The sequence below is a fragment of the Oxyura jamaicensis genome, chromosome 28 (genome assembly GCF_011077185.1).
Source record: "Oxyura jamaicensis isolate SHBP4307 breed ruddy duck chromosome 28, BPBGC_Ojam_1.0, whole genome shotgun sequence".
NCBI classification, from domain to species: Eukaryota; Metazoa; Chordata; class Aves; order Anseriformes; family Anatidae; genus Oxyura; species Oxyura jamaicensis.
Window position 1 is genome coordinate 2,314,949 of NC_048920.1, and position 19,466 is coordinate 2,334,414.

The 19,466-nt window shown below is 44.7% G+C and overlaps 1 protein-coding gene across 8 annotated transcripts; it reads right to left on the reverse strand.

Moving 5' to 3' along the window:
- Nucleotides 1-148: 148 nt before the first annotated feature.
- On the reverse strand, nucleotides 149-18,727 carry TPM4 (tropomyosin 4). 8 transcript variants are annotated; one of them, XM_035348037.1, is made up of 10 exons: nucleotides 18,614-18,727; nucleotides 17,208-17,321; nucleotides 6,400-6,525; nucleotides 3,537-3,670; nucleotides 3,139-3,256; nucleotides 2,742-2,812; nucleotides 2,408-2,483; nucleotides 1,968-2,030; nucleotides 1,813-1,882; nucleotides 149-341 (listed from the first exon to the last, which is right to left on the reverse strand). In XM_035348037.1, exons 1-10 carry the CDS (start codon nucleotides 18,710-18,712, stop codon nucleotides 259-261), a joined length of 954 nt encoding a protein of 317 aa, XP_035203928.1. In that variant the 5' UTR covers nucleotides 18,713-18,727; the 3' UTR covers nucleotides 149-258. The 8 variants fall into 8 exon arrangements, with proteins under 8 accessions (XP_035203928.1, XP_035203932.1, XP_035203933.1 ...); XM_035348041.1 differs by lacking the exons at nucleotides 17,208-17,321; nucleotides 18,614-18,727 and adding an exon at nucleotides 10,601-10,708; XM_035348042.1 differs by lacking the exons at nucleotides 17,208-17,321; nucleotides 18,614-18,727 and adding an exon at nucleotides 10,480-10,500.
- Between the last annotated feature and the right edge of the window lie 739 nt (nucleotides 18,728-19,466).

The following is a 19,466-nucleotide window of genomic DNA, read 5'->3' on the forward strand; positions in this document are numbered from 1 at the left end:
GACCTCGGCCCCACAGCGGGCGGCTCGGGCCGGGGGCAGCCCCCAACGCGCGAGGCTCCCTCCCGGTCACCCCCGGAGCCCTTCGTGGTTCGGTACTGGTCATAACTTAAAGTTTGTTGTGTTGTTTTTTTTTTTTTTTCTTTTTTTCTTTTTTTGTCTTCCAGGGTACAGAGAGGGAAAGGGAGAGGAGTGGCGCGGTACAGGTTCGGGAGGTGAGGGTTGAAGCCTCGGGGGGCTGCTGAGCTCCTCTTCCCTGCTTCATATACAGTTCAGTTCGTTTAGTGTCTGGTCCAGTGTCTGGTGCAAGCCCAAGTTCTCTTCTTTCGCTTGGGCGAGTTTTTCTGGGGAGAAAGGAGGATAAAAAAAACAGACTTAAAACACACGTTATGTTACTGCCTTTTCTCCTCAAATAATTAAATAATAATAAACTTTTAAAATCTTTTCTCTTTAAATATAAATCTTGAAATATATATTTAAAAAGTCTCTTTAAAAACTTACCTTGACATTCAAGAGAAACAATCACATCCCCCCACTTTTTTTTTCAGTCACTGTTCAGTGAGGCTTTGGGGCATGTCCTGTTACGTGCCAGACTCGCATTTTGATTTAACATCTGACTTGTGGGACACATCCTGCAGTTTCCATTTTTCAATTTTTAACCAGGCAGAGCTCCACGCTTGTACAAAAGGGAGCTTAGAGCTTTTCCACTGCTGGGCCTGTCCTTGGGAATACCAAAATGGTGTCTGGGAATACCAAAATGGTATTCCCAAAGACAATGGGAAAAACGGAAAAATCCAGGCCTTTGTCAGTCCCCTGGGTTCTGTCCTGGCTGTCGGGGTGCTGAGAGAGGTCTCTGGCACTTGTCAAGGACAAGCATGACTCTGTTGCCTGTGTACCTTGGGCCGCACCACCCTTGCTGTCCCAGCTGTGGTGACTGCATCTACTGCACCCTGGTGTGAGGAGCTGAACGTAGTGTCATTACTGGTCTGTTTTAGGTGAATTGTAAGGAAAGAAACCCAAGAGCTGAAAGGCAGAGGTATCTTGTTTTTATTGAGCTCGGTTCTTACAGAGAGGATTGAATTGCATAGGAGTGACAGGTATTACAGGCAAGAAAAGCTTAAGAAATGCAGCAAGTCAAAGCGCCCCCCCAGACAAGTGCAAATTACAGAGAGGTCATGTCATTGAGAGCATGGTCAAGCTCCTCACTGATAGCTTTGTACTTCAGCTTCTGAGCATACAGCTCATCTATCAGTCACGAGGGCAGAAGGCATGTTTCAGCAAGAAATGCAGAGAAACAGTCCAGAAGAAAAGGCGTATAGCAGAAGACACGAAGACAGGCAGAAGGCAGCGACCGAAGCAATTGTGGGGGAAAACAAAAGAAGAAAACAGATCTGTAATTGAGTACCAGTATGAAAGCAAAAATACACCCACCTGCCAGGTCTCTACATGTCCTCTTTTTTAAAAAAAATAATCTCACAAACTTATTTTTCAGTCATCAGGCTAAATAGGATTATGATTTTATTATTAATTGAAAGGGTGTTTGAGCATATATGTTTATGAGTTCGCCAAAATGAGGTTATTGTTACTAAGTTTTATGAAGAGAACCCCCTTCAGGAAAATTCCCTCTGGCCAATACGTACCAAGTGGGCTGGACAGGTATGTCCAATGGATTACCAGCTGTATCGTGCTGGCTCACCTATATACCTGATGAATACTTCTGTCATTTCCCAACAAAATACATTGCTCACTCCCAAAATTTTGTTTTCTGACTTGAAATTGAAGATTTTAAAAGCAAGAACCGGAGTGATTTCATACCTTCCAGATCATCAATAGACTTTTCCAGTTTGGCAACTGTTCTCTCAGCAAATTCAGCACGAGTTTCAGCCTAAAAAAAAACACAAACAGAATAATTGAGTGCTGTTAAAAAAAAAAAAAAGCTGCCAAAATAGTTTGGGGATGGATAAACTTACTTCTTTCAGCTTGTCAGAGAGAATCTTGATTTCTTCTTCGTATTTATCTTCTTTTTCCGAGTACTGTGAAAACAAACACTCTTTAAGGGAAGTTGTGGCAGCAACAACAAATGTTTGTGGAAACATGACCACTGTTTATAACCACTTTTCCTTTTACAACAGTTGCATACACCCTTTGCATACTTTTCTTCCTCTTTGTCAAGATATCCCAAACTCTGGTTCACATACCATCATTTTAAGACTGGTAATTGCCTTACTTTCATATGCAGCACAAAAAAGGCTGGAAGTGTAAGAGAACCGATTCAGCATCATCAATAGTCTCTCTACACAGGCAGTCAGCTAACCCCTTTTAATGTCTTTTTATCTCTGGATTATTTCTATGAATTTTAATTACAGGTTTTGAGTTTGCCCCCATCCCTTATGTTACTTAAAGAACCAACCTTTTCAGATTGAGCTTCCAAAGACTTCAGATTGTTAGTGACATTCTTTAACTCCTCTTCAAGGTCACTACATTTACTACAGGAAAAAAAAAAAAAGGAAAAGGAAGAATTACTACTCTCCCTGTTATGGTTTAATCTTACTTTCAAGAAGTCTTAAAAATATAAGATAGAAAATATTTATTAAGTCTGAAAGCAGAAAGTTGGGTGTGTAAGGTGCAAAAAGCTTTTCCAAATATACCACATGCTTATCTGCTAGCAGCAGATTTTTCTGATGGAATGTAGCTTTAACCTTTACTGTATTCTAAACTAGTTCTGTGTTTGTAAAGCTACTCACACTTCGGACACCTCTGCACGCTCTTCAGCTCTTTCTAGCTCGCCCTCCAAAATAACCAATTTACGAGCAACCTGGAAAGAAAGAACAACTGTATCAAGCTGCTATCGCTTCTTGCATGTTTCTCTCAAAGCACCATGCTTGTGCTTCCCTTCTGAATGAAACTAGGGTAAAACAAACATGCTGACATCACAGACTTTTTCCCCAAATAAGTTACTTTGCAGTGTTCTTAGAATTAATTATCTTAAATGCTGCTAAAGTCACCATTACATTCAGAACGTTCAGAAGTTGCAATCACACAATGAAAAGCATACAAAGAATGACTAAACTGAAGAATAACGAAGTTGTTCCCACTTCTCCCATATGGTTTATCACTTCCTTATTTAGGCATCCCTTTTACCTCTTCGTATTTGCGGTCAGCTTCTTCAGCAATATGCTTGGCCTCCTTCAGTTGCATTTCCTGGATTTCCATTTTTTCTTCATCTTTCATTGCTCTGTTCTCAATAACCTTCATTCCTCTACAAAAATCAAAGTGCATGTTTAATGTAGAAGCATTTTAGCACTTTTATCTCGAAAGTCCTGAAGTGGAATTCAATATTTATAACTAGAAAGCATCCCATTATAACCATACTATCACGTTCTTCTAGGCTAACAGAATTACTCAATTAAGAAAAAAAACCCCTGTGCCTCTAGTTCTGAGTCTCTGACCTCCAAAACACATTAGCACACGTAGATGCTGGAATATTTTAGTTGTGTTTTTTGTTTGCTAACAAAAAATAAAAGAAAAAGGAAACACACCTCTCACTCTCATCCGCTGCTTTCTCAGCCTCCTCCAGTTTCTGCAAGGCTGTGGCCAGCCGTTCTTGGGCACGATCCAACTCCTCTTCCACTAGTTGGATACGTCTGTTCAGAGCTGCCACCTCCCCTTCAGCCTATGTGAAATAACCACCTAGAATTGAGGTTCTGTGCATGCCAGTTGCCATCTGACAAATGTTCAAATCTAACCAGTTTCCCTTTAATTGCAAAGGCTTCTTGCTACAGCAGGGAAGCTCTAAAAACCTCTCCCTCCCTCTGCTTTTTGTTTGTTTAAACTATGGCATCTCAGGAATGTCAAGGTATGGAGTATGTGCTTCTCCTTTCTTTTTTCAGCGGTACTTGTCATTCCTGCCACACAACAAAGGATTAGGCCCTGATTGCAAATGGGAAGTGTTCTCAGGTCACTTCACATGGCTAGATCTATCAGAATTCAAAGTTGAAAACCAAATGGTTTGCATAAAGGCTTGTTCCAAAAGCTTCACATTTGATTTCTATTTTCCATCACAAATTACAGTAGTAGCTTATCATAGCACACTGCTGAAATTAAAGCTACTCTGGCCTCCTAAGCCTGCCAATGGTAGATAATCCTTAAGTGGCAGAGGATACAGTTGGCTGCAGCATGAGAGTCAGTCTTCTTTGTAACATAAACAGGGCAAAATTAAATATGTTCTTAAAATAAGCTCACTTTCCTTTCTCGTTGCTTCCTGTGGTACTTAAGGAATTAGGCAATAAACATTTCTTAATAATAAGGTCTGTTTATGTATTATTGAAGAAACTGAGCAGTAGTTACCTCTTGTTTCAGGACAGACTATGTAACAAATGAAGAGGTTGTTGGGAGAAATGCTTGCATACACACAATATGAACAAATTAGTGTCCATAAATTCATCTTGTTAAGATATGGGTCCTTTAATTGCTCGTTATTTGTAGAAAAAAATACTCACTTTAATAGTTGCTAGGTTTGCTCAACGACTTAGCATATAGGTCTCCCCAAATCTGAGCATGATTGCCATATACCAGATTTATCAGCTTTTTTTAAAATGCACTTTTATGGGCCATAGGTTCTGCCAGAGCACTCGTTTTTCGCATTATGTTAAACACTCCGCAAAATACTTGTTTTGCAGCAGCTTCTGAAACTTGGTTACTGACTGCTCCTCCTAAGTTGGAGGATGTGGTTTCCGCTCATAGCTGTACCATCTTGGAAAGGATTTCTGCGCCTCCGATCCAAATGGAAGCTGACACAGGATTCCTCTAGTCACAATTACCCAGCATTTCATTTGTTTTCTGTCCAGTGCTATATACTTAACTTACTAGATTTGCACACAAGGCATCGATCATGGAGAAAACTGGCGTCTGTTACGTGGCAGTCTGCAACTTCTTCCACTAGACAGGACATTTTTAAGTCCCATTTTAATTAAACAAGATTCCAAAGCTATGGAGATGGGGCCACTGGGAAGCTGGAGTTAGCCTGGCTCCACCTCTCCCAGAAGCAGCCCGCAGTCCTTATACGGTAAAACTAACTCGCTGACATGTGATAAAATAGCAGGAAGATGCCGGGAAGGCTGATCACACACAAATCTAAGTGAAACCAGCTGTCCAGCCCCGGGAGAGCGGCACGCTAGCGGAGAGCGCTCATTTCTCTGTGAAAACCAGGAGGGAGAAGTTATTTTCCAGCAGTTCGGACATTTCCCAGCTGTGCTGGAGCCAGCGGTGCGGCGCCGAGAGGCGGGAACTCTCGGCTCGTTGTCATGCGGCGCTTTTCCCCTAATTAAGCACCGATTTCCTACTCAACTCCCAACCGCTCCGCGCTGCCGATCGCTGCCTTTTCCGCACGGAAGGGCCCCGAGAGCGGCAAGCAGCCGGCGCCCCGGCCGAGCCCGGTGCCCCCGGAGGATGGCGCGGGCGAGGCGCTGCGGCAGCACCGCGGCTTTCCGCGGGGAGCTGCGGAGCGGAGCAGCGAGGGGACAGCTGAGGAACGGGGGTGGGAGGAGAACCAGGACCCCCCAGCGGAGAGAGAGCCAGAGACAGGAAGGAAGGAGCAGGCAGCCCGGGAGAGAGCGACCGAGAGAGGCGAGCAGGCAGCCCGGGCGGTCTCACTTTCTCCCGCAGGTCCCGTTCCAGGTCCAGCTCCCGCTGGAGGACCTGGGCGCGATCCTCCGCCTCATCGGCCTGCTGCTGCAGGCACTGGATCTTCCTCTTCACCGCTTCCAGGGAGCTCGGCGCGGCCATGGGCGCGGTGCGGGCGGCGGGCAGGGCGCGGAGGTGCTGCACGTGGCGGCGCGCGGCCCCGCGCCTTTCAATGGGCCGATGACGTCACGCGGCTGGAGGTGGGCTGGTGACGTCAGCGCGGAGGAACCGGGCCGGGCGCGGCTCGGGGCCCGATCCCCCCGCCCCCGTCCCGTTCGCTGGGAGCCCCCAGCCAAAGCTGTGCGCGGCCGAAGCCAAGCTGCAGCAGCTCCGCGCTGCTCCCCCCCGACGCTTCTGTGCTGCTTCAGGACCATCCCACCTCTGCCGAGGAGCTCCCTCCACACACCGGGGCTTGGAAATCCCCCTCTCAGCACTCCCTGGCTGCTGCGGTGCTGCGAGGTCACCGTGTGGTCCACAGAGCCCTTACTCAAGCTCCCTAGGGCAGCTGCGGGCCATGCGCTGGGTGCTGAGCAGCCAGCCTGCGTTCATGCTGTTGGAGCAGGCAGGAGGCTTACATACCTGAAAGGAACACTGCTTTTCCCATCCCCTGCCTGAAGGCCTGCAACACAACAACTCTCAGCGATTCGTACCACCGAGGTACTACATGCACACTGCAAAACAGAGCGTAGTTACAGACAGACGTTAGCTGGAGGTACGTACGTCAGTGGCCTTCTTCTCAGCCTGCTCTAGTTTTTCCTGGGCATCTTTGAGAGCCTCGGAGTACTTATCCAGCTCATCTTCGGTTCCTTTCAACTTCTTCTGCAGAGCTACCAGCTCATCCTCTACCTTTCAAGAGGAAAACAAAACAAAGATAACATTGTGGCATATTATTGGCTACAGTTTAACATGGCTAAAACCCCTCTTTACTACCAGTTTTAATATAACAGTCACAAAAAAAACAGATTCTCTTACTGCAAAGAGTCTGACTGGTAGCAGGTTCCAGGGAAAGATCATTAAAAACATACTGTATTTGTAACAACACTCCTCATCACTGCACACTGGGATCTGGTTTAACACTTGGTATAGTCCTTTCTACAATACATTTCTATTTTGGACTCGACAACATCCAGCAGTTAATTCTACAGCATAATTTAAAATGTTTTAAAGTTGGATCCTTGTGTTTAACACCATTACCTGATGATCTATGAGGAAACTTCAATTTCTGTATAGCTAGAAAAAGGCAGCTGTCATTACTTCATCATCTTTTTTGCACGTCATTTGAGACACTTCAGAAGTGGGCCTCTGGAAGCAGGAGGGAATTGTCTGGCCCGCTACAGGTCCTGCCGTAAGCAGGAGGTGGGACCAGATGACCTCTGGAGGTCCCTTCCAACCTGAATCGTTCTGTGGCTAATTGTGGGCCAACAAGGTACACCCCATCCCACCGTAAGGTTCAGGCTCTCTCCTCCATACCATATAAATCCACATCGTGCACGACAATGGTACTATTTATAACCTGCTGGGAGACTGTTTAATGACAAACTGTCTCATGCTCCCTTGAGAATTTGCATTATCAGGAGGCTTGCTGCTGATAAGGGTGCGCCTGCAAGCCCATCTGCTCCATTTGCGATACAAAGCAGTTCAGCCTGTACAGAAACGGATTTAACAATTTAACTCCGCCCCCACATAAGTTTAGGCTATCAAAATAGTTCCCTCAAAATAGTTTATGTTTTAGGGCACGTATTTTCTTCATTCTAGCTTCAAAGATAGCTTTCACAGCATTTTTGGTAGTGTGCTATTCTTGAACACTGTTTATGTTGCTGCACTTTTAGAGTAACCAGATAGTGTGAGAGAACTGAATATGCTCACTTGGATGCTGTAACAGGGGGACAACCAGCAGGATGAAGGAAGCGGTGCTTCCTTTGTGCATGACATTAAAATCACCACTTGAGTACTGTGCCTATATTAAAATAAAATAAAAAATAAAAATTGGGTACAATTCAGGGAAAAGGAATTAAGATCAAACACTTATTTTCTCTTTTTAGTTTTTTGTTGTGAATTATCCACATGTACTTAAAAAAATTCCCACAAGTGTGTCACTTAGTAGGAAACTTTTGCTAACTAAACGCCAAGGAAGGCTGAGCGTTTCAATCACCGTTAACTACTCTGAATAACAACCTGCTGTGGCTCTTCTGCCACCGAGTGCAGGAACATTTGTTAGGGAAAAAGTGTGGCCCAGCAGAGCCACATCTGATCAACACCTCAGAGGCTATGAAAGAAACAGCGACTACATTGATGTGGTGGTGTACGAAGCTTGCAGAAGCTTACTGTAAGGGAACAGAAGTGAGGAGTAGTTTTCCATAAGCTGGGGGTGGGAGGAAGACAGCAGCAGCCGACCCTTTTGGGAACATCTTTCTTGTTGCTTTAGCTACATGAATGGGAGATTATCACCCAAAGTTCTCAAACTGAACTTGAACAGAAGCAACATTTGGCCGAATGAACACTAACAATGCGTAAGAGCAATCTGGAAGATGTAGCAGAAGCAAACATGTTTAAAGAATATAAGTGGAAAAGACACGAGAATTTTACAAGAAGTTCTATAACAAACTGGAACGCAGTCAACGTACATTTCAAGATCGTTCTGAAAGTACATGAGGTAGACACCCAGAATACAGAACACTGAAAAGCAACAGAATACACAAATGTTATCTGTGTAATTCAGATAAACTTAGAGCTTTCAAGTTAAGGTATAGCTGATCATTCCTAACAGAACAATAACACAGTGTACCTCCTGTCAAGTTGCAGCCAGCACCTCTAAGAGGCATCTATATACCAGACTAGTCAAGTGAACTTTCTTAATTCACTTCAAGGAGAGGCTCAATTAAGTTTTAGACACAGCTGACTTCAGGAGCTATTACACTAGTCCTACAGGTGTTCAAGCTATTCAGCTTTGATTTTAAGTCTGTAAAGTCTTTTCCATGGAATCATAAGCACAAGAAAATTAAAGCAATTATGTATGATTTAAAAAACTTAAACAAGATAAGTCTTTAAAAATTTGCAAATATAGCTGAAAAGTTAATACCTAGCACCGGCTGTACGAGTGTAACATCTTAAAAAGGCAAAAGATTAACAAAAAACCCAAGTTCAAGTTATACTTTCTCTCTGAATCAGAGTTGCAGCATGCCATTTAATTACACTTATTTCCACAGCACATGCACAATCTGCGATTTGATTTCTACTTGCCTGTTTGCATTTGTCCTCAGCTGCCTTCTTATCCGTTTCAGCCTGCTCTGCTCTATCTATCGCATTCTCCTTGTCTAACTTCAACATTTGCATTTTTTTCTTGATAGCTTCCATTTTTGCTAAAGGATAGGTTGTGTTTGTCGCACAACTGAAAAAATCCTGAAGACTAAACTTTTAATTTTTTTTTAAAAGGTGGGCAGAGAAAGGAGTTGTGCCCAGCCGAGTCAGAGGGAAACTGAGCTTAAGTAGCTGTAGAGAGCTTTAAACCTGGAGACCCCTGGATAAAACCCAGATCTACTGGCCCCTTCTCTGATCTTTCATATGCAGCCTTTCTAAGGAATGAGCTGGAACAGACTCACTAGAGGAATCTTCACTACTCCATCATCTCCTTATTTGGGTCCTGTTTTCTTAAAGAGAAAACTGTTTCCATTTTTAAGCTTCTGACAAAGCAGAAGTGTTGACACATGAACACATGCTTGAAAGAAAGCTTATTAGCACCCCTTAGTGTTTGCAGAGCAATTAAACAGCCCCATATATCTAATGGGAATGGCCTGGCCTCATTACTATTACACCATTATTATAAGAAGTACAAAGAAGTGTCCTTTTTAATTCCTGAAAAATAAAACCACACTAAAAATTAAATAACAACAACAACAAATAAAGATAGCTAGACTTATGTTATAAAAAGATGCAGAAATGTGCTGAGAGCAATTCTTTATTATTATTATTATTTTTTTTTTCTGTGAAAACATCCACTTGTTTTAAGGAACCAGCTGTAATCTATAATTGTATAATACATAACAGAGTTCAGATTTGAATTCCAAGTTCAGGCTCAAAGGAGCTCATTGAGTTTAAGCACCTGTCTTTGAAATTTCACTCACTAAATACTTCAGGACCGAACAATACATCTGACACTGCAGCCTGATAAGCACTGTAAATTATTTCCTCTCCTATAAGCAGCAGCCACCTCCTGTCCCATCAGGCAAGGCAATAGCAGGCCCTGGGAAGAGCATCAGGAGCAGCTCCTCAGGCAACCCAGTAAGAGCATCCAATGGCCCTGGGATGAGCCCTATTTCCTACTCCAACCCTATTAAACAGATCCCCATATCCCAGCTACCCTTTCACATACTTTCATATGCTTTAACTTAATTTCATGACCAACTCTGCCCTGACCACAGTAAGGGCTTACCCCACCCTCCAGAGAAGACCAGAAGAACTTGTTGACTTTGCTGTGCAGGAACCTCTGCACCCTCATCTGTCCCTACTTCTTCACCAAATTCAGGCCCTGTTCCCCACCCCTATTATCCTTTCCTGCTCCCTGGTTCTGCCCCCTGGCCTTCATCCTCCCAGGCCACACAGAGCCCAGGCTCCCTACACCCACACAAATCCTCGCAAAAACGCTCAGATCCCCAGACATGGGGGCACCAGAAGTCCCAGCCCGAGAGCCTGGCAGCCCCCTCTCCCATCTGAGGTGAGCTGGACAGCACTTCAGTGCTATTCAGACCCCAGTGAGACCTCAGTGAAGGAAGAAAGAAAGAAAAAAAGACAAAAACAAGCCACCTTCATTAATCTAAGCTTGCTCTGGTGGTAGAATGTACATGAAGCTACCACAACACCCACAAGTAAGGTCAGAATCTCACAAACCATACTCAAGCACCACCAAACCAGTCAGAACACTCACAGGGCTGCTCAGCTTGCCTTTTGTGAAGGACTTACAGCCCTCCCAATTCAAAATAAAAGCAACGCTCACGCTGCTACCAAACCAAAACCCCATCCCGGTGGCCGCTGGCCCTTCACCACAAGGAGGCTTCGCCCCCGGCCCAAGATGGCGGCCAGGGAGCGCCCCAGGGGCGGTGTCCTGGCGGCGCCAAGATGGCGGAGCGCCCGAGGACTACAGCTCCCAGAGGGCTGTGCGCCCCCTTCCTGCCCGCGCGTTCCGCGCCGCCCGTGCCTCTATCTCTCATCAGGGGCAATTAAATAACCCTGGCTACAGGGTTTTAACCTTTACAAAAATGTTATCTGATTTTTTAACAGATATAAGTCTAGTGTATGCATGGAAGTACAAAGCAGCATGCTTGGGCACCAGCCTTGTGTCTCCCCAGCGTGGTGTCCACTGCCTGCCCACACCACGGGTGACTCCTCAGTACACCTGACATAATTAAATGTATTTTTTCCTCACAGAAAATAGAATACTTGCTCCCCTCCTCCATCCCATGGCAAGGTGACCCCATGGGTGTACTTTGATTTCCATGATTTGAACAGTGAAAGACAAAGCAGCCAAAACAAAGAGCCACTAGTTCTGAGCATGGAACCGATTTAAGGAGACAGGGTGAGGCTCTGGAGTAGCAGTGCTTTTAAACCTTCAGGAATGATGTTAAAAACTAATAAAAGAAGCAGGTTTTGGGGTACAGCTTTGGAAACACATTAAGTGTGGGAGAAAATGGTGTGTGTGTGTGGGGGGAAGTATGGTGTTCACCCCATCTGACCTAGCACTTACGGGAACCCATACAATGGAGGTAGCTGCAAGACCATGCATGCCTTTCCCTGGGACTACAGCTGCATGTAGCCCTCGGCATTCTTCGAGCTGTTTCTATGACAGCTCTCGCAGCCTCTCCATAATTTCTGATTACTGAGGGGGGCAGAGGAAGCTTTCCAGCCAGCTCACCAGCCCCTCTCCTGCTGCAGGCTTGGGAAGGCTCAGAACTGGGCTGGAGAACTGAACACTCAAAAGGCTCTTTTACTATTGTATTTCTACTGCAGGAGAAACATTTTTCATATCAACTCTGTAGCATGACTCAGAGCCACTTTTAGAAAGGAACGTCAAGGAACATGTCATCTTGTGTAGCCCTTCAACCAGGTACATTCCCTTCTTCCCCTCCCTGCTTCACAAACTGGAGAGAAATACCTGAAAAATCCATTCTGGTCCCTCAGCAATGTTAATCCTGTCACTCCCACAGCCTCGGCTTTCATTAGCTTGGGAAACAGTGAGCAACCAAGAAAGAAAAAAGAGACCTCCCTCCAAACCATTTCCTTTTTCTTGGGCAGGCAGGAGAGCGTTTTATAGGTTGTAGGAATTTCTTTGTTTATTCCTCTTTTTTTTTTTCAGTATGATTGTTTGGGCCTAGCAAGGCTTGGCAAGATTGTGTGTAAATATGAGACCATACCAGAAGGAAATGAAGTTGGATTGTTTGGGGGTGTGCTCATTTCTTTGGCAGCATGCTGCATGGGAAGCATGTCACAGCAGGCGTTTTAACAGACTGGGGGGGTGGAGCGGGGTGTCCTTTTGGTCCTGTGGACTGAGGTCTGGCAGTTCTCCATTTTTTTTTCCCCACATTCTCAGTCCTTACTCTATTTTTCTTTTTATTTTCTTCTTCTTCCCTCCCCCCCCCCCCCACTTTTATTTTTTATTTATTTTTATTTTTTAGAAATTAATTGGTACTGACACCATGGCCCATTTCACTATCTGGAAAGAGCTGATACTTTACATCCCTAACCTATTCCCTGGCTTCTGCTCATTTGAAACTCATGGTCATAAAGTATCACCGTCCTCTCTTTCACATTGAATGAGCTCCAACCCCTCCTTATATGCAAAGCTGCATGTGTCAAGGCTACAAACATGTCAAAGTAGAAGAAACTTCTGTCAATCCTTTACCAAGTTTCCTTTGGTTTCTTAATGTAGCTATCTCCTAACACTCTCTTGTAAAGTTTCTGTTCTAGAAACTATGTAATACAGTGCATCCTCAGCAGCATGCTTTAACAACGTGGCACCAGAATGAACACCAAATTTGTCTCTTCCTGGCATTTCCTTTTAAATGTTTGATTAGAAATGGCAAAATCCATAAAACCTCACATCTCACTGAATTTTATTTCTATGTCTTCCCTGCAGGGCTAACACCCAGTGTAAAGGGTATGGCAGGGTAGTAATATCCTCTTCCAGATACTGTCTCATTATGTATCCATGGCTCACCACTGATGCAGACAATGTGCTGGGCTAGGTGTGAGCAAAAGGACATATCTACTCTTCCTGTGCCTAGATCCGAAGGGAATTGATCTCTGTTCATATCTAATCATGGTTATCTGTATTTTTCAACAGGGTCTTCAACACCTGAGATGTTAACTGTTTTGAATGGGATGTCAGGATTCACTCAGCAGCTGAAATGTGCACCTGCTTGGGAAGCCTATATCTATGCCAGTATCTGGTACAAACAAAGGGGAAAGCAAATCCCATCCTATGTGCATGTTCCTGGCTAATACAGAATGGGGTAGAGAGGATGCCAGAAGAGCAGAAATTAGCAGCCTCTATCCCAAGACTTTGGCTACCTGTCCTTTATCTGGGTTAGTTGTATTGCCTTCACCGGGGACTGCCTTTCTGTCACAGGGAAGGATTTCCTTTTAGACCAAATGGACAGTCGTCGCTATGAACCATTCCTTCCTCGGTTACTTTGTTAGTGTAGCCCATTTCTGGGCTGTACTGAAAGCTTTAAGCTCCTCCTTACCATTAGATGGCAATGTAGATCCACAAATCCTCTTCCTTCCTTGAGCTCCTGGAAAACCATCTTGCTGCTGCTGCAATGGCTGGTAGAGCCTCAAATCTTTTATTTCCGCCTCCCTCACCTTTTTAGACTGAGGCATCCTGAATTTGTTTTGCCTGCAAATAAATGGAGCTGGCTGCCTTGGAGGCAGACTCTGGAGTTCCAAGTGGCATGAGCACTCGCTCGCTCTATCTAGCCCCCCCCTTCATTGGGCACAAAGGGTTTATATATATATATATATTTTTTTTTTTCACTCATCCAGCAGTTAATTCATTTGTCTCTTGTTTTGCTCTTTCCACAAGATGTTTTGCTATCTTGCTTGTTTCTCAGCTTACTGCCAAACCTGGCAGGTGAGTGAATCATGGGCTGCTGCAGGCCAAACCCTGGAGGATACAGACTGCTTCCTAGGGTCATGAATCTCCTCTCTGGGAAGTTATAAAGAATTGCAGCAAGAAATAACCACCACTGCAAAATGCTTTCCCATATATCCATTTTTCATCTTTTCCATTGTCTGCACTTGACTGGTTCATTTAACATGTGCTTTACTGTTTTTTTGTTCCTTCATATTTCCCTTTCCACCAGAAAATGTCACCATCTCACAACTAGCTTTCACTTAGAAACTCGCAGTTCCAAAACCAGACAAGTTTGCTCTGTCAAAGCTGAAAATACACAGCTTTTTCTGAAGCCTGTTTTAAGTTCAATCCCATGCCAAACACAGGATCAGAACTCCTGACTGTTGTGTGGAGGAGGGCAGGATGACAAGACATTTTCCCCTGTGCCACGAAGGAGATGTAGTAGGAATGCAGTGTAACAGAAAGGACATCTGGCCTGGAGAACAGGACCCTATAGCTTGACAGGCAGATGACAGGATAGGGTCAGTGCAAAGACTGCCACTTTCTCTCATCACGCACACCTCCCAGTATATGTTACCATAAGGACCTTCCAGCTTTTACGGCTTTTAAATGGTCTAAACAATGAGGAATTTGCCCTTATCCCCAGGAGAAGAATTGCTCCTCCTTCACAAAGGCTCTCTTTATTCATGGCGCACAAGAAGTTAATAGTATTTCTAAGCACTCTTCCAGATGTGAGCAGTATGCTGTAGATAAGTTATATCAGGAGAAGTGTTATCGCTTGGGCTTACATGTTTTGTGCTTTTCCGTTGAACTCTAAAAAGCTGTTTCATTTAATTACCCATTTTTCAAAGCATTTATTAATCATTTATTAGCTCTTTGTTCATTTCCTGTAGATGTAACTTGACATCTAAAGTGAGCCCAGTCATTTTATAATCAAGCACATCTCAGGAGGAGGGAAGCACTAGGTGATAGAAAAGGCCTTACTCATCTTTCTTATCTGTAAAGCACTTGGCACATGGTGGTACAGCTCTAGCTGGGGCCTCTGGGCTTTCAGAAATATAAATATTAGCACCTTAAGCTACCCCATTACCTAAGATATCTGGGGCACTGAGTGGATTAGGTGGCAGGCTGCATTTTGGACTGGAGATTTCTAAATGTAAGCTATCACTGTCGAACCTTTTGATTTGCCCTGCACAGCCATTCATTCGCAGTGAGTGAACCTTTCCCAGCCCCATGCTCCCCAGCAGCCAGTGTGGGTCTCAGAGGTCACAACACCGCAGCCTCCTTCTGTGCCTTCAGGTAATGGAGCAGGAGAATGACCATGGGGTAGAGAATGAGCCTGCCAGCTAATGCTTAGTTTTAAGCTTTAGTGACTGTGAGTCCTGGGATCGGACAGCTTCAGGAACCAGCACAGTATCTTACTTGCCTGAAAGGCCAGCATTGAAAGAGGGGTTTCCCAAAATGAGTCTTCCAGGGAAATCAAGGTCTTATTCTCCCCAGATGTCGCACTTTCCATATGATTACTATCAGGAAATGAAGAAACCTTTATTTCCTGATAGACCAACATCCCACTTTTCTGTCCTCCTCTGCAAGGACAGCAGCACAGCAGGCAGCAAAACACAGTCATAGCCAAAAAAAGGCTAAGAAGTATGTGTCTCTATTCTGGTATTATAAGAAGACGTTATAAGGGCTAGGATTATCTCAACCAACAAGAGACATCTTAATGAAGCACCTAATTTAAGCAGGTGTTTCTCTTTTTCTCTAGTCAATGGAGTAGGGAAGCTTAGAGAGCAGGGGAGGAGGAGACTATGTTTTATTAAATGCTGTTGCTTTAGTTCTTAAAAAAATCATAGCCCACCTAGGTTTTAAATCGCTTCTCAGGCTTTCCTAATGAATGTTTCTCTGAATGTTTGCACATTCTCTGTTTGCCCTCAATATGGGGAAAAGCTTAAGTCAATAAGTTTTTATTTGATTTGTAAATAATGCCAGAGTGACACATTATCACAGATTCTCAGAACTCTGACTCCATGTCTTGTCCTCCAGATATGACATACCAGAGGCATCATCCAATTAGGCTGTGAGGCACAGGGTAGAGGATGAGAATTAAAATAACTTTAAGAAAAGACCATCTAGAACTTCAACCTATACCTCTGTTTAGCCCACGAACTATCAGGAGCTTGTGAAATAATTGCTTTGGACAGATAATAAAACATCCTCCAGCAAAACTAAGGTACTTAATATACTGCCCAAGTCAATTTCCCTTATTTCTGCTGTCCTCTTGCTTTTAATAATGGTTTAATGAAAAATTCAAAATTAATTGGAACTGGCATTAGCCATTCACGTGTTCCAGTGAGGGTTTCACTGCTTCAATATTTCATAAGCTGACTTCACTGCTATGCTTCTCCTTCTGCTGGCTTTCATAGGCTAAAGTATCACCCCTTTTCTTAAAATGAATGGTCCCAACATGGACAGATGGGGGATAGGGGTACATGAGAAAACCTGCAGCCACATGATTGGTAAAGAAATAAAATAATAAAAATAATAGCTGCATGTTTTCTTTCTGCCACCATCCCCCTTTTCTATGTAATGATACACACATCTGAGCCCTGACTGGAAAGAGCTGTCCTAAAAATAAACAGGAGCCGTCTGAAAGGTGTCTGAGGGAGGTATTTGGCAGCTGTCAGGCTGTCACGTATGCTAGAAGGATGGAGCTGATGGACTTACTGACACCAGACGGGCTCTGCTGAAATGAGAATGCCTTATGCTTCCCTTGGCACTCACCGGGCAAATTCTGTTGGCCGGAGCCATCAGACCTCTGTGTGTCTGGAGCACGATCCAGTTCTGACTGCCGTCAATGAGAATCTGTCCTTGGATGGCAGTGGGAATTGGATCAGACCCAGGCTTTACCCCTGAGACTCTGGATTTACACCAGATATGAATTTTGGCTCCCCAAGTGAATGACACCCCAAAGGAGAAGGATGCACCATGCCCCAGACTTGTAAGATTCTGTAGGTCTCTGAAAATGCAGCCTATGAGATTCTTAGATGTGGGGACAAGAGCCTTTTACTTCTATTTTATTTTATTTTAAACAGCTTTGCACTGCTCCGTGCCTCAGTTTCTCCTTCACTAATGATGGTGGTGGTGTCATGTGTTTGAGAAAAATATCGACACATCTGCAGATCTATTCTATTTATAAATGCTGCCATGACAGGGGCCATGGCTGTGCTAAAAACTGTTCCTATTTCACATGAGGTGCTTAAAGGACACGTGTTACACCATGCAGCAATCATAAGATGAGCAAACACAAACATGAAGGCGTGACGTGACTCATCTCAAACCTCTGCAGTAACTCAGTAGCAGAGTGAGGACCCAGGAATCCCAGTCCCCACCAAAACAATCATACCTCTACGGTGAACGAATCCAGACAGAAAAACTTGCTAGCAGAAGTTTCAGTTCCTATCGAGTGCACAGGGAGATCTCCATGGCCTGTCATGTAGCTGTTGTTCCTGACAGAGGCCTAAAGTATTGGGGAGGGAAAAAAAGAAGAGAAGTGAGAAGACAGGGTAGAAACCTCATTGTTTCTTGGTGGGAGAGGGGACACGTCTCTTGTTCTCAATGGGAGCTGACTGCTGCCATATCTGAAAATCTGTCAATCTGTTTCATTATCTAATAGGGAAGAGCAGCCCCTTTTTAAGTGAAGAGCACACTCTGAGGGCAACTATATTGCAGTACTTTGGTCAAAAAATACTGGTGTGTGTTAAGAAGAATGGACAAGGGAATTAATTCCTGTAATATGGGCTGCAGGAAACTACCTACAAGATAAGAGGGTGACTTGATCTTTTTGAGAAAAAAAAAAATGACTTCCTTATCTTGATGATGTTTGCTCTGAAGTACCATCTTGTGACTGTCAGATTCTGCCTTACAGGATCGTTCAATTACAGCCAGCTCCCGCAGCTGGCATTGCTTCCTTCCTTTTGGAGGTGTCATTGTATTTACCAAAGCATCTCTTGCTCCTCTTGGTATTCTGAGGCCTCTCTTGTCACCTTTTCGCATGTGCCTGCAGCCCTGTGATGCTATCTCTGCTCACGTGTTAGAGCAGGATACGACCAATACTTCAATTAGCCATGGATCTTCAAGGAGGAGGAAATCAAGATGATGAACCGCCGAGGAGTGTGTGAGTCAGTATTAGATATGCGATGGTATGAGGAGCAATGAATGCATTATACCCCTTTTGGAGGGTCCCAGCCTGTTCTCCTACAATAACTGTACAGATCTCCTAATGTGAAACTGCAGCGCACTAATGAGGGGTGTTCACACCGGCTCTGAGTCTCCTTCAGGATGTTCTGGCTCTCCCCCATGAGGAAGTTTTCACTATGCAGAATATTTTTTCTGTTCTTCATTAAAATGGCCATGTTAAATAGCTGTGAGGTTTCTCAATGTCTACTTTTTGAACTGAGCTATCCCACGGCTGGCAGCTTTTTAGAGCAGGAGACATGAGGTTGCTAAACCCATTCATTTTTCAAAGGCGCCCACATTTCAAATGGCTACGGAGATCCATCTTTAAAGTCCTGTGAAAGCCATTGGAATGAAGAGCACTTTGTGAGGACGCAGTAATTATTAAGGGATTTAGGGGTGTGTGGAAATGATTCATGGAGACATTTCCCAGCCAGCAGGCTCTTGGAGCCAGGTGAGCTCTTCCCTGGAATGTGAAGCATGCAGCTCAGCAACTGGGAGGAACAGGTTTGGCAGGACATTTTAAGTTGTTCACGGCAGACAGCCTCTTCAGAGCCACATCCCTGCCTTACCTACCTCCCAGCTGGATGCTCCTCTCTGCCACACTGTCCCCGGTGAGCTGGAGAGGATGGACACGCTGCGAAGGAGCCTTTCTCGCTGGAAGAGGTACCACATCAAGGTCCACCTGGCCGATGAGGACCTGATGATGTCGCTGACCGTCAAACCCAGAGACACGGTGATGGACCTGCGGGCTCACTTGGTGCGGGAGGGCGTCACCTCCTGGAAGAAGACATTTTATTACAACTCCAGGCAGCTCGAAGAACACGAGACTCTGAAAGAAGCCAATATCCAGAATGGTTCTGTCCTGCTTCTCGTCAGCAATAAAAGGTAGGCAAGGAGCTGGGGTGGTGCAAGGGAAGGGGAACGCTCTGCGTTTCTCAGCCCTTTGGGACAGTTTCCTGTTGGGGTTTGCAGACAGCAGATCAGGAGATTAAACCCTGCAATTTCCAGCAGGCAGATTGAGATTTAATTCTCCTCAACCCCAGACATGCGGCACTGTGAAATAAGAGAGAAAGAGGAGGAGGAGGAAATCTGGTTGGTGTTGCCACTCCTGTCTCCGATCAGGTCTCACTTTCCTGACAAGATGGCCAAACAGAGGGAGACAGAAGACGTGCAAATGGGAGCTTGTGCGACTCAGGGGAGTGCTGTGGGGGCCTATCCCTTCTCTTCATCTTTTACTGTCATGCCTGGCTCTCGCCATTTCTTTTTAGTAGCTACTTTCTGCCAGTGTTTGGGGGTGGCGCAGCCCTGTTTTGACAGGGAAGGGCTGCGAACCGCCTGCTAACAGCAAAGCTCGGTGAGTGCTGGACAGAGATGGTGAGAGGCTGCGACTTCCCCGAATGTGGCCAGATCATGGCACAAAGCAGTG

Coding starts and splice junctions, on each gene's coding strand:
- TPM4 (XM_035348037.1), bottom strand. CDS start 18,712: ATGTGGTACCTCTTCCAGCGAGAAAGGCTCCTTCGCAGCGTGTCCATC. Junction 6,526..17,207: donor TGGATTCGTTCACCGTAGAG/GTATGATTGTTT, acceptor TCCTCTTGAAAG/GTAGAGGATGAGCTGGTAGC. Junction 2,484..2,741: donor CGTGCAGAGGTGTCCGAAGT/GTGAGTAGCTTT, acceptor TTTTTCCTGTAG/TAAATGTAGTGACCTTGAAG.